General features: G+C 46.2%; 1 protein-coding gene across 4 annotated transcripts in view; it reads right to left on the minus strand.

Annotated features, from left to right (window-relative positions):
* SBNO1 (strawberry notch homolog 1) overlaps positions 1-14,804 on the minus strand; it is a 1,077,952-nt gene that overhangs the window by 830,001 nt on the left and 233,147 nt on the right. For all 4 annotated transcript variants that reach the window (XM_069214997.1, XM_069214996.1, XM_069214993.1 and 1 more), the window contains one exon: positions 14,411-14,571. In XM_069214997.1, the coding sequence (XP_069071098.1) occupies positions 14,411-14,571 (161 nt within the window). The remainder of the gene's footprint in view (positions 1-14,410; positions 14,572-14,804) is intronic.

A 14,804-nucleotide genomic window follows, 5' to 3' on the forward strand; every position in this document is an offset into this window, starting at 1 on the left:
GAAGTTGGAATCGAGAAAATGGCAACCCAAAAGACGTGGCCCAAGGGCCTCAAGCGAAGTGTATTGATTTGACAAAATAAGCTTTATTTTCGGTCTCGGATCGCAGAAGATTGAGAAAATGTATTCAAAAGAGAATGCCGACGGTATAGGCGATTTCCCCAAGGGAAGAGGTCTACAAGATGGTCTCGTCCCAGAGCTTTGTGAAAAAACGACCGGACCAGACAGCAGAAGAAAACAATCTAACAATGGAGTCAATGCCTATGTGCATTACCAGCAAGAGGGGCAGTCACTATACCTCGTAACTAGAAAGACTTTTCAAAGAAAAACAACTTGCAACCTTCCGGACCAAACATTAGATGGCAAAGGTATGCAGATCATGTGTATCTAAAGGCACACATGCCATCAAACTCATACTTCAAGAGTACCAGCAGATGCTTCATGCTGAGGGGAACAAATAGAGGTAAGGCCTTGCCCAGCTCCTAAAGAGGAGCCCCTTTCCTTTTCCATTTGATCCTATCCCTAAATAAGCCAGGTACAACAAAAACTGTGACTAAGAACCGCATAAATGTGATCCTTGAGGACTACGTAGGCAGACTATAAGAGGCTTAGGAGAATGGTTGATTTCGAATAGGGGTCTTTCTGGCACACCTCCCTATACAAAAGCTCTTGCAGGAGTACAGCACAGGGCTAGACACTGAAATCACAAGAGGATGTGCTAGCTGCCATAAGTGGTCTGGCCACCAGGAAAACACCAGGAGAGCACAGTAATCCATCCAAATTTGATCAAGCCTATGCTGGCATATTAGCAGATAGGCTCCTTTAGGTGTACCCTGACAGCCACCATTAGAGGAGCCATGAGAGTCCTGGTACCAAAGCCTGATAAAGACCCTGTAGAGTTGACCTCTTATTGGCCCCACTCAATGTGGACGTGAAGGTGCTCTCCTGGGTGACAGTTACCAGACTCCTATCTAAAGTGAGTGCCCTTGTACACGTGGATGAATGTGAATTTATCCATGGTCGTAGTACATTCATGAACTTCTGGAGCCTGCGTCAAGTCCTGGCGAGCATGCAGGACTCATTGCTAGGGGAGCCCTTGTGGCTCTCAATACTGAGAAGGCCTGTGACTTCCTCAGCTAGTCATACATGTTGGAGGTTTTGGCCGTAATGAGATTTGGTCCAAACATTCTGAAATGAACAGCTCTCCTTTACACAGACCAGACTATGAGGGTACACTCAGGCAGCAGGCTCTCAACAACGTGGACCATAGACAGGGGGCACGAGACAGGGCTGCCCTCGTCAAAGCTGTTTTTTTTCCCCTGGCAATAGAGCCCCTGGACATACAACTTTTTGACAATTCGACCTAGGGAACACAACATGCCATCTCTACGTATGCTGACGAAACCCCAATATACCCGACCCACCTTGAGTCATCTATCCAAGTGCTCTTCTAGGAATTACAAAGCTTTTAAGGGGGTGTCCGGTCTGAGTAAACAGGCAAAATATTGCTCAACCCCTGCGTGAATCTGGGAGCGGACCCTCAAACTGTTTACCAGATGCTGAGGTACCGTGGGAGCAACAAGTGTTCCGATACCTGGGTATCAGGTGCTACTGCATCACCACTAAATTGAGTGCCCATTTTTTGGAAGCTAATCATGGTCCTGACGACTTGTGGTGTATTGTACTACAAGCTCCTAGGTTGGCTAACAATGACCCCAAATACTTGTTTAGGATGGAACAACGTTGGGTGTTTAGATTGAAGACATCCAGTGAGGGCCTGAATGATGACATTCCTTGGTGTACTTTGACACCTTAATTGCATTTTGTGACTTGACCCGGACTATGTCTCCTGACACATGACACCGGACTATTTTGGAATTCTATTCCTTACAGCCTTTTTCACCTTCGCCGTAATACTCTAAGATCTTTGTGGAGTTTATAACTTAAGTACACTTTTGACATCCTACCTGTTTTCATATTTTACTATTTTTACATTATAGACCAATGGTATTTTGGACTTCGTATTTGACCCGTCTGTACCCCTAAAATGGCTGCTGCGTAGTGCTCATATTTTGTTTTACTATTTCTAAATCATAGACCAGTTATCTTTGAACTTCGTTATTGACCCGTCCATACACCTATAATGGCTGTCGCATAGAGCCCATACTTTATTTGTACTACAGACCTTTGGGGTGACTTATCGGCCCGTGTATACTATTAATATGGCCGCCGCGTAAGTCTCATACGCTAGTCCTCTTTCGGAGTCTAGTGTTCACACTGGCCTGTTGAGACTGCTTCGGATTAACGTCAGGCACTTCAGACGCTTGTAACCACTTCCTGGTTACACACAAATGATCGCGTCCGATTCCTTTCCTATATATTGATCGGAACCACGCTCCCTCATTGCTTTCAGGAGCGCAGCCCAGGGTAGGTCTACACCATGGACCATGGACTAGCAACTTGAGTAATCTCGGTTACTTTGGCAATCTATTTGCAGGACCGAGTGCATTATGAATGCAAGTGACGACCGTTTTACTGAATATTCACCCCGTTTTTTCATTACCCAACTGTCTACTAAAACCATGACTCTACACCAGTGACTGTGGGCTTACAGCTGCCAGTAAGACCCACCTCAACTATTTACTATTGGATATAGCATTATTAATTTTCCCCTCATAATAGCTAATTGCATTTTGATTCAGGAGGGACGCAGTGATTCATCTGTGGCTGATGCAAACTTTTTTTTCATGATAGCTTTAGGTGGCAGCGTGTTATGTAATGAACTTCTGTATTCCTCTAATGTTTTTGTGGCTAGTATGATTTCCTTGGTTTGAGGCTTGTTCATTCATATGAAGTCCATACTCTGCAATGGGATGGTAAGCCAATTTTTGTTACTTCCTTATGTGCCACACCTGGGACTGGTTTTTAATCATTTGATCACTCTTCTTTTATTTCTCACCATGCACTTTTATTCCTTCACTAATTAACTTTTCTGTTCTCACTTTTACGCAGGGCGACTGGAGACCAACTGACAATGACGGGCAGTCTTTATTAAGTAAGTGACCATCTGTAGGAAGTTGGCTCTGTATGTGCTATTTCAAAGTAAGGAATAGCATGCACAGAGTCCAAGGATTCCCCTTAGAGGTAAGATAGTGGCAAAAAGAGATAATACTAATGCTCTATTTTGTGGTAGTGTGGTCGAGCAGTAGGCTTATCAAAGGAGTAGTGTTAAGCATTTGTTGCACATACACACAGGCAATAAATGAGGAACACACACTCCGAGACAAATCCAGCCAATAGGTTTTGTTATAGAAAAATATCTTTTCTTAGTTTATTTTAAGAACCACAGGTTCAAATTCTACATGTAATATCTCATTTGAAAGGTATTGCAGGTAAGTACTTTAGGAACTTTGAATCATTACATTAGCATGTATACTTTTTACATAAAACACAAATAGCTGTTTTAAAAGTGGACACAGTGCAATTTTCACAGTTCCTGGGGGAGGTAAAGTATTGTTAGTTTTAACAGGTAAGTAAGTCACTTACAGGTTTCAATTTTTGGTCTAAGGTAGCCCACCGTTGGGGGTTCAGAGCAACCCCAAAGTTATCACACCAGCAGCTCAGGGCTGGTCAGGTGCAAAGGTCAAAGAGGTGCCCAAAACGCATAGGCTTCAATGGAGAGAAGGGGGTGCCCCGGTTCCAGTCTGCCAGCAGGTAAGTACCCGCGTATTCGGAGGGCAGCACAAAAAGTACACCCTCAGCAGCGCGGGGGCGACCGGGTGCAGTGTGCAAACACGCGTCGGGTTTTCAATGGTTTTCAATGAGAGACCAAGGGGTCTCTTCAGCGATGCAGGCAGGCAAGGGGGGGGGGGGGGGGGCTCCTCGGGGTAGCCACCACCTGGGCAAGGGAGAGGGCCTCCTGGGGGTCACTCCTGCACAGGAGTTCCATTCCTTTAGGTGCTGGGGGCTGCAGGGTCTTTTCCAGCCGTCGGGAAATGGAGTTCAGGCAGTCGCGGTCAGGGGGAGCCTCGGGATTCCTTCTGCAGGCGTCGCTGTGGGGGCTCAGGGGGGGACAACTTTGGTTACTCACAGTCTTGGAGTCGCCGGAGGGTCCTCCCTGAGGTGTTGGTTCTCCACCAGTCGAGTCGGGGTCACCGGGTGCAGTGTTGCAAGTCTCACGCTTCTTGCGGGGAGTTGCAGGGGTCTTTAAATCTGCTACTTGGAACAAAGTTGCAGTTCTTTTGGAGCAGGGCCGCTGTCCTCAGGAGTTTCTTGTCTTTCTCGAAGCAGGGCAGTCCTCAGAGGATTCAGAGGTCGCTGGTCCCTTAGAAAGTGTCGCTGGAGCAGGTTTCTTTTGGAAGGCAGGAGACAAGCCGGTAAGTCTGGGGCCAAAGCAGTTGGTGTCTTCTGTTCTTCCTCTGCAGGGGTTTTTCAGCTCAGCTGTCCTCTTCTTGTAGTTTCAGGAATCTAAATTCTTAGGTTCAGGGGAGCCCTTAAATACTAAATTTAAGGGCGTGTTTAGGTCTGGGGGGGTTAGTAGCCAATGGCTACTAGCCCTGAGGGTGAGTACACCCTCTTTGTGCCTCCTCCCAAGGGGAGGGGGTCACATCCCTAATCCTATTGGGGGAATCCTCCATCTGCAAGATGGAGGATTTCTAAAAGTTAGAGTCACTTCAGCTCAGGACACCTTAGGGGCTGTCCTGACTGGCCAGTGACGACTCCTTGTTGCTTTCTTTGTTTCCTCCGGCCTTGCCGCCAAAAGTGGGGGCCGTGGCCGGAGGGGGCGGGCAACTCCACTAGCTGGAGTGTCCTGCGGTGCTGTGACAAAGGGGTGAGCCTTTGAGGCTCACCGCCAGGTGTTACAGCTCCTGCCTGGGGGAGGTGTTAGCATCTCCACCCAGTGCAGGCTTTGTTACTGGCCCCACAGTGACAAAGGCACTCTCCCCATGGGGCCAGCAACATGTCTCTAGTGTGGCAGGCTGCTGGAACCAGTCAGCCTACACAGATAGTCGGTTACAGTTTCAGGGGGCACCTCTAAGGTGCCCTCTGGGGTGTGTTTCCCAATAAAATGTACACTGGCATCAGTGTGCATTTATTGTGCTGAGAAGTTTGATACCAAACTTCCCAGTTTTCAGTGTAGCTATGGTGCTGTGGAGTTCGTGTTTGACAGACTCCCAGACCATATACTCTTATGGCTACCCTGCACTTACAATGTCTAAGGTTTGGCTTAGACACTGTAGGGGCACAGTGCTCATGCACTGGTGCCCTCACCTATGGTATAGTGCACCCTGCCTTAGGGCTGTAAGGCCTGCTAGAGGGGTGTCTTACCTATACTGCATAGGCAGTGAGGCTGGCATGGCACCCTGAGGGGAGTGCCATGTCGACTTACTCATTTTGTTCTCACTAGCGCACACAAGCTGGTAAGCAGTGTGTCTGTGCTGAGTGAGGGGTCTCCAGGGTGGCATAAGACATGCTGCAGCCCTTAGAGACCTTCCCTGGCATCAGGGCCCTTGGTACCAGAGGTACCAGTTACAAGGGACTTACCTGGATGCCAGGGTGTGCCAATTGTGGATACAAAAGTACAGGTTAGGGAAAGAACACTGGTGCTGGGGCCTGGTTAGCAGGCCTCAGCACACTTTCAATTCAAAACATAGCATCAGCAAAGGCAAAAAGTCAGGGGGTAACCATGCCAAGGAGGCATTTCCTTACACCATCCACCAATTATTTTTTCATATTAGTATAGGAGAAGTAGTAGCAAAAGTCATGAAGAAGCGTCACAGGATCACTATGACCACTCAGACTAGAAACATGTTGACAAGATTTTTTTTAGGATTTGGGGCACTACCTCTTCCTTCATGTGGAGCGCAGTGGAACATTATTCCCATCAGCACTCCCCCCTTTCTCTTTTATTCTTGGCCTGAACATATCTCTGACTTATTAAATGTGATGCCAATGGTTCAGAGCCAATTTTAACTTTTTCCTTCTCTCCTACATATTCCAACAGTCAGTATTCATCTTAGGTCGAACCAAACTTGGGAGACGATCTCCGGTTAAGAACCACCACCGTAACAGGGGTGGCCCGCCAGGCACTGCAGCGCCGGTCTGGCGAGGAGATTGCCCAGTGATGAAGCTTGACATCCTATTGGGTATGTGAGGGCTCTCCTTAACTACTGACCATCTTCCTTTTTTTTTTTTTTTTTTTTTTTGGAACAGTGTACCTAGTGTATTGTACTCATTAGATGTGGGAGATTGTACACTGGACCAATAACCTCCCTGTCCCTCTTTTTTGTGATAAGTCAGCACTACAACCCTACACTATCTGCCAAAATGTTTAAGTTGAAAGGGGCCTACAGGGCTCCCCCTATCGATAAAGGGTAGGGTATCACTTACAAAAATGGTCCTACTGCCCAAATGTCTTTATGCAATACAAAATACCTAATACTGGGAGCAAATTTCCATGAGCTGGATAGCCTCTTTGCTTACTTAGTCTGGGATGGAGGGAGGAAGAGAGTCCGATTGGAGGTGGTGAAATTGAGGACATAGAAGGACTGACAATTTGACAGACCTAGAAATTCACTACATGGCACCACAGCTCCAGCATGTCACCAAATGGCGTGATAATGAACCAAACTGGGTGCTCCTGATCCTTGGGAGAACAGCGGAGAAGGGTATGCAGCCAGTTTGCTTGATGCAGGCCTGAAACAACCTAAGGGTGCCCCAGAAATGGTTGCACATGTAGTAGCAGTCTGGGAGTGAGTAGTACAGCCGGTATGGAAGCACCCACCTTTTAACAGGTCCATAACTCTACAATGGCTTTAACCATTCACCAAATTCAAGAAACTAGGCACATGAAGGAACAGAGGTTGGCTACTTGTGGGAGACTTTCATTCAGCCGAAAGGTTCTGGATATTCAAGGAGCCCACAGAGATTTGGGGTCACCAAAGGACCGGTCCCAAAATTTCCCAAATTAGTATGACCAGCTAGGGAGATCTGGATAGGTTTCCCCAGATACCCCACAGGTGTCACAGACATTGGAGGTGCTTCTGCATTGGGGGTGGGCGGGGATTAGACAGGTGTCTTGTATATATAAAGCACTGATAAAAAATGGGCACCAATACAACTCAAGGTGTGAAACCTTAGATAGGGAACCCCCGGACAAACACCTACGTGAAAGAGGTGGTCACCATCGCTAGGTTCAAACTGACGCACTTATACAACCTCCATCGGACCTACATGACACCAGATAGACTACACAAAATACTAGTAGTATGGCTTTCACAAAATATACCACACTAGATGCTCAATATGTCCTAAAGGTTAAGAGCCACGTTCCTACACATGACTCTACAGGACATGCACAGAACTGTCCGGATACTGGAAAGAGATGGTGGGGTGACTTGCAAGGATGTCAGGAATCCACATTGAGCCGACTGTCCACAACTGCCTGCTGAGGAAACAAACAAGGGACCATGCAGCACAAATTTGCAAAATTGGGTCTACTTCTCGTGAAACACCGCATAGCAATCCGCTGGGTATTAAAGGGCCCACAAACGGGTCAGACACAATGGAATCTGATGTTGCAGAAAACTGCATCTGAAATGTGCGAAAAGGTGATGGTTGAGGGGGATCTCAGAGACTGAGCGGGTATGAGGATAGATGATGGCGGACACAGGTGGTGGGAAGACATACAACACAAGAGCATCATCAAATCGCCATGAAATCTACAAATATGCAAGAACTGTGGCAGCAAGGAAACAGTGGAGAATTAACTCACCAATATTTTTACACTGTGTCTGTAGCATTGTATAACACTGATCGAGTGGGAGTCGGGGGGAGGGGGTGTTGGCCCTTTTGTGCATGGGAAACTTGGCTTGACTTTTTTTTTTTAAATGAAGCTGACGGGCATTGCCTGCTACGGGTGGAGTCATCGTACCTCGTGGCTCAAAAGAGTTGAGCAAATAAAAAAAATTCAAGACAAAAAACATGTGTAAAACAGCTACATCTTTATAAATACAGCACATGGTAATCCTGTTGACAAGGTGAACTGGCACAGCCTTGCTTACAGACTTTTTTTTTTTTTAGAAAGCTTGTAGTGATAAAAACACTGCTTCGTTCTACTCCAGTCCTTTGATGTGCAGTGGCTCTACATTGATCCAATTGCGCTTAAAGACAATCAGTGAGAAGGGTCCCCATCCCTAAAGGGAGGCACCCGCCAGAGTGTTATTTGCAATAGGGTATCTGCAAAGTGTCACCCTGTGATGAGTTGGTGTTCAGACATGGCTGGCATTGTTCAAATGGCTATGGCTCCTGTGCAGAGCCCATTTACTTGGTAATGACAATATCCTTCTTTATAGTTTCTGAAACCTCAAAGGTGGTGAGAAAAGGCAGACCTTACCAAATAGCATATTTAACAGATTGTGGACACCCAGGGAAGACCTGGAAATATGTTGCCAGACGAGGCAATTTAATATGACAGTGTTTAATATGACTGCATACAATCAGAGGCTTTTAATGTACACGGTATACCCACACTTGAAATATTTCATTGTGCAACAATAACTTCGATTTTTCATCATTCATAGGGATGATGCTTGAGAAAATGTATTTTTCCTCCCACTACCGTTTGAGAGAAGTGCTTGAACATTTACAATGCCACATGACTTGACTACATCATCTGCCACCCACTTGGAACATCCAGGCACTTATGTGCAGCAGCTCTACATTGGTTCAGTTCCTTTGAAAGATTAAATCAGTGAGAGGGTCCTAGCAACTTCCCACTTTCTGCTCCACTGTTTGATTCCTCTTAGGTACTGGTGTAATTATTCTGTAATGCACTGGGCCCTGCTGCCCTAGCTTCACTGCATGTGTTCTGACCCTTAAAAAGGTTAATTGAGTTGGTTATACACAATTGCATAGGTTAACTTAAAGAGTTCCTAGTATATAGTGCCCGACGTACCCATGGCTTGTAAGTTATGGGCCCCCTTCTGGAATAGAGCACTGAAGGTAGACAAAACAAAGCACGGCTTCCAGTCTACCATTGCTGGCTGGCAAAGCAGTTTGAGCTGCTAATTCAAAACAGCCATTTAAAATAATTAAAAAGTCCAGATCTTCGTTTTGAATAGATACAAGTCACCCCTAAGACATGCCTGTCAAGCCTTAAGGCAGGGTGCTGTATCTTAACAAAAAAATAAAACTTGTTTTTACATATTCTAACAAAAACCTGAAATGATCATTTTTACTGTTAAACTGCCAGTAGCCCCTGTGGCGAGTACAGGGTTACATGCTGACTAATCAGTTGTGCTAACATGTTACTAGGACTACTGAAGTTGGCACTTCATGTTATCAAAAGATTTATTGCATTAAACAGGCGTAATGGTCAAGTCAAAGTTAATGTAACTTAAGTAAATGGCAGATGTATAAAGTTGCCACTCTGGACTAGAGCCTTCCAGTGACAGTTCAAGATTGCCGGCCACAAGACAGACTTCTGCTCTCCTGGAGGGAGGCGTGAACGAATCTCAGGAAGGGAAGGAACACAAAGGGGCTGCCGTTTGAAGATGTGTCACCCCTCCCAGGCATGAGGTCCAAACAGGGTGCAAGCTCAAAAGGCGAGCTTCAAAGAGGAAGCCGCCTGTCAAAGGCAAATGTGGGACACACGAGGGCTGCTCTTTTGTTCTGATAGACAGGTTGACATCTGGGACAGAGAGGGGGAAGCAATTGCCAAATCAGATTTCCACTGGGCACGTAGCTCCTAGGCAGCCACACCTGGAGTGGGCTGCTGAGCTTCACACCTCTTGAGAGTAGCCCTACCATCTTGGGAGTAGGCATTGTAGGAACGCACCCTTTTCAACATGGTTAGCCCCCACTTTTTGCCTGGTTTCGGATGTGGCTTTGACTGTTACTACATTGGGCCCCTGCCAAACAGGGCCCCAGTGCCACATCTCTCCCCAAAACTGCACAGTTGTTTTGCACAATTGGCAAACTCTTAAGCTACCACTGTAAGTCCCTAGGAAATGGTATCACTGGTACCTAGGGTCTGGGATACCAAGGAAGATCTGAGGGCTGCAGCACCAGCAGCGCCACCCTCAGGGACCCCTCGCCAAACCCACACAGTGCTGCCATTACAGACTGAATGCGTTGGTGCATGGCAAATTGAAAACACTACCTGTCACACACCCTTGTGTGCCAGGTCCCCTATGACTGCATGTGCAAGGTAGGGTGCATCCAAGCACGTGTGATGGTATATCTGCATGGTGAGATATGCCCCTGCTATGTCTCTACCGATTCTGAGAATAGTAAGTGGACAGGGAAGCCATTTTAAATGCATGTGCTGTACACTGGTCATTAAGAGTTCCCAGCTACATGATAGCTTTTCTGAATCCTGGGATGTTTGGTATCGAACATCTCAGAACCCTTGATGGCCCCAGAGATGGATTTATTTAAAAAAAATGCACACAGAGGGCAACTTAGAGGTGCCCCCTCAAAATTTACCAACTACTAGTGTTTCGACTGACTGATCATGACCAGTTCAGCCACCACAGACGGGTTTCTGGCCCCGCAAGGTGACAGGCAACGCTCTCGAGGGCCTGAGACAAAAGCCTGCACTGGGCGGAGATGTGAGGACCTCTCCTAGGCAGGATGGACATTCCAGGGCAGGAAGCTTCAAAGACCTTGCCGCCTTTGTAATGCAACCCAGGTCTCTACAAATGGCAGAAGCGACCAACCCACCTGTCCTGACCCCACAAATGGCGGCAGCACAGGTATGAAAAATATTTAAATTAGGAGGAGTGCCCTCTTAATGCCGGTCCCACCCCTAAAGTGGACAAGCTGAAGTGGACACTACTTTTCAAATTCCTCCATCTTCTTTGGAAGGAGACAGGCCACTGTGGTTAGGGTTATGCTCACTTCCCAGCGGAAGTGGTCATAAGAAGGGTTTAGTCACCCTAAAGGTGGTCAGCCCATCAGATACTGCCTGGCACACCCTGTAACAACCCTAAATTAAGTATTTAGGTGGCACCCATGAACCCTAGGACTCAGACTTCCACAATCTAAGAAGACCTGGACAAAGAAGAGTTGCACTCGCAAACAAGGAAAAGAAGAAGCAGCTGGCCACACCGGACTGCCTGCTGACCCCAAAGAACCCCGCACAAGAAGCCAGCTCGTTCGGCCTACATTAAAGACTCAAGTTTCCCATGGGCAGCGGACTTGCCCTGCAAGAAGAAACTCCAAAGAAAAGACTCTGTAGCTGCTGGACCCCAGAAACCAGACACCTGAAGTGACCTCCGCACCTAAAGTTCCACGTTGAAGTCAACCACCAGTGCCAACGCGGGTCCCCAACTGCCCAGAGACCAAGTCCAGTGTGGTCTCACTCGAGACACCTGCGGTGTCTTCACTCAAGCCTCCCTTACCACAGGCTTGTGGTGAAAGAAAATGCAACACATCCAGCAACTACTGCACCTGTGTCTATGGACCCCAGCTGATGCGGGTTATCGGTGCCAACGATGTCCTCCAGCTCCTAAGAGCTTGAGTCCACCACTGCTGGACTCCGCGAAGCCTGCAGCCTCACCTGACCGCAAGTGCTCCCATACATGAAAACCCGACACCTAAAGACACCCCTGTATCCGTACCCCCTTGGGCACAGAAGAGGACCAAAGGTGCACCCACACCCTGAGCACCCCAAATCTACTACTTACCTGCCTGCTGTCCCTGACTAGCTTCCTAGCCAGAACCTGCAGCCTGTTTGTCACAAGGTCCAACCCCATAGAGAACCACTGGGCACCTGATGCCTTACTGTACCTCTGCACTCGACTACCCCAGTGACTGCTGGGGCACTTCTTGTTGTGGTTCTGATCAGTGCCCAGTCCATACCGTTACTCCATGAGCTCGACCTCACAAGTTGCTGTTAACCCTATTTGATCTGAACATTGTTTTTCTTCCACAGGATAACATTGAGAGAACTCTAAAAATTGCACTAAGTGTTGATTTCTGAAACTGCAAAGTATTTATGCTTAAAAGTCTGCTTACCTGATATCACAAAGTTTTTGGGTTTCAAAAATAAAAAGATTTTTCTAAATTGGCCTCTGATTTATTTTTTGAGTGTCTCTCTCATTTACTGCCTCTGTGAGTACACCAAATGCTTAGTATTATTCTCTGATAAGCTTAACTGCTTGTACACACTACCAGAAACAGAGCATGGAGTTCTATCTACTTTTGCCTCTGCAATACCAATTGGGGATCCACTAGACTCTCTACACAGTGTACTTCATTTTAGAGCACTATCTATAGAGTCAGCTTTCTACACATACAATATTGCATTGTAGCATAGTTAGATGCCATACATTGCAGGACGTTGTCATCAGGTGGGGGAAGGGCGACCAGATAGCCCATTAGCTAGAAGTCACTGTAACCCCCATGGGCAGGATCCAGGCATAAAGGTGGCCTAACTGGCACCCAGACCACCACTGTACGGAAGAGTGGACTGACACTTCACAGCAGGTGTAATTAGAGCACATGTAAAACAGCTACATCTTTTTAACCTGGAACCAGAAAAGGCTGCACCTGCTCCTCACTGGGCTAGCAAAGAAAGGACAGTGCCTGTTGTGCTCTGCTCAAGAAAGAGTCGTCCTTGAGCCTCAGACAGAAGAAGGGACGCCAAGAAACAGTTATCAGACTTCCTGTTACAGCTACAGGGCCACAAAGAAACCTGCCATGGTGACTTGTTAGCCACGATTACCTGATCCGAAGTGTAGCCTGGGAGATCAAGCCTCCAACCCTTAAAAGTTGCACTGGAGTCTGCTTGGCATGGGAGAGTGCAGTTTGGTAGCCAAAGTTGAGGGTTATCGCCAGTTAAAGGGAACCATTGGTTTCTCTGTAACCAGAAATCAGTACACCAGTGGTAACTGGTTTAATGGCTGTACTTCAAGTGGACTTTGAGGGACATTGACCCCCGGAGGCCAAAGTTGCCCCACTGTGAGTGAAGTAGCTGCTCCACAGTGAACCGAGTAGATGCCCCAGGAAAAGCCCTGTCAACGAATCAGCATCCCTAAGAACAGGACCACTCAACTGAAGCCTATGGAAGTTGACCTACAGAACCTGGAACTGGACTGAAGACTACTTGGTGATTATATATCTTGAACCCTATGGTGGAGTTTATTAATCTTGGTGTCTAAAAATGCATAAAATTAAGACCCGTTTTTTATTTTATAAACTGGTGTCAGATTTTCTTTGTCATGTTTCTTTCTTATTCCAATGTTTATACTTCAGATATGTTCCTTTGTTAAAGCCTCACTGCTCAAAGCCACAGCGACCCAATGCTGATCTACAGTTTGCAAACAAGCCTGACTGGACCAAAGCCAGGTTGGCGAGTTTATTACACGGCAAGGTTGCACAACCAAGTCATATAATAAACTATTTTCATCACAGAAGAGTCCCTCCCATCCATGAAGGGAGGTGTCCGTCATAAGAGTTAATCTTATAAGACTTAGGCACACCTATTACTGTAGGCTTTTCAACCTGAACGCCAATGATGATTTAGTTGAAAATTTTACAGGATCTTAACCTAGTCACCTGGTAAACTCAGAACCCCAGGAATTCAAGCACAGGGATGACAGCACAGAAAGGACGATCATGCCCAACATTCAGGTGAGAAGGTCCCCCATTCACAAGAGCCTTCTTAGTGGCTGCAGCGAGAGCTGAAGCAGATCCAGGTGCCATTCCCTTGCCAAGTCCAACCCAACAGGAATAATGTCTAATAATGTCTCATTTTGGAAAGCATTTGGAGATGTAGGGTACCCTGAGGAAAATACAGACAAAATGACCTCTATGATTATCAAAAGAATATTTCCTATAGATCATGTATCTGGAAATTTGAAAGCTAAGTTGCAGCATTTTAACAACTCAGAGGTTGTGAAAATGCTGATGTGTGACATTTTCCAGGTCCTGAAGCGGACGAGTAAAACAAACATGGCCAGTCATCACCTATTTGTCTTTGTCCTTGGGGTGTATGAAGAGCTCACAGCCTCCCGATTTGGTATGCTTGGCAGAAGATAGTGCTCACAAAAGACCAGTCTCAGATTGACTATTCCCTTCCACAAACACATTCAGTTCTACATGCTTGAAAGGGAAATGCATTGCTGCAGTGCTGTCAATCTCAACAACAATGAAAACTGTAAAGATTAAGCATTAACATTTGTAAGGTGTAGTAAGTATCATAAAAAATGACGGCTGTCTTCACTTCAGATGGCTATACTTTAAATGTTTATCAAGCCCATCTCTCATAAAAGTATTCTGGGATCTAAGTTTATGGATATCAGTTGCGAGTATTCAATAATGGACAATATTCATACAAGAAATAAGAAAGGGCTAATTTCTAGAGAAAGCATGATACATTCTTTTGTATTATGTTAGTGTTAGATACCTGAGCTGCATAGGTCACTGCTTCTAGCTGCAATGCAGACAGCCAGCCATGATCAATTGTTTCTTCAGGTACCGAAGTTTGGAACCAGACATCAGGGGGTGTTACACTAGACAAAGAGCTGGTTTCTACGACTGGATCTGGATGGCGCAGACCAACTTTCACTAAATGAAAAAAAAAATGCATAACCAATCTTAATGCTTTTATACTTTTAGAAACAAATCAACTTACATTAATGAAGATAATAATTTCATGTCTCTATATTCTACTATGAAATCAGTATTGTTCCAAGCTTTAGTTTTCTAATGCAGAGTCTACTCTCATGGAGCCATACAACCTCTTCCATCATCTCCAATCTGGCATCAGACATTCTACGGGCAACAACATAAGAAACCAA

Source organism: Pleurodeles waltl, chromosome 11 (assembly GCF_031143425.1).
Source record: "Pleurodeles waltl isolate 20211129_DDA chromosome 11, aPleWal1.hap1.20221129, whole genome shotgun sequence".
NCBI lineage: Eukaryota > Metazoa > Chordata > Amphibia > Caudata > Salamandridae > Pleurodeles > Pleurodeles waltl.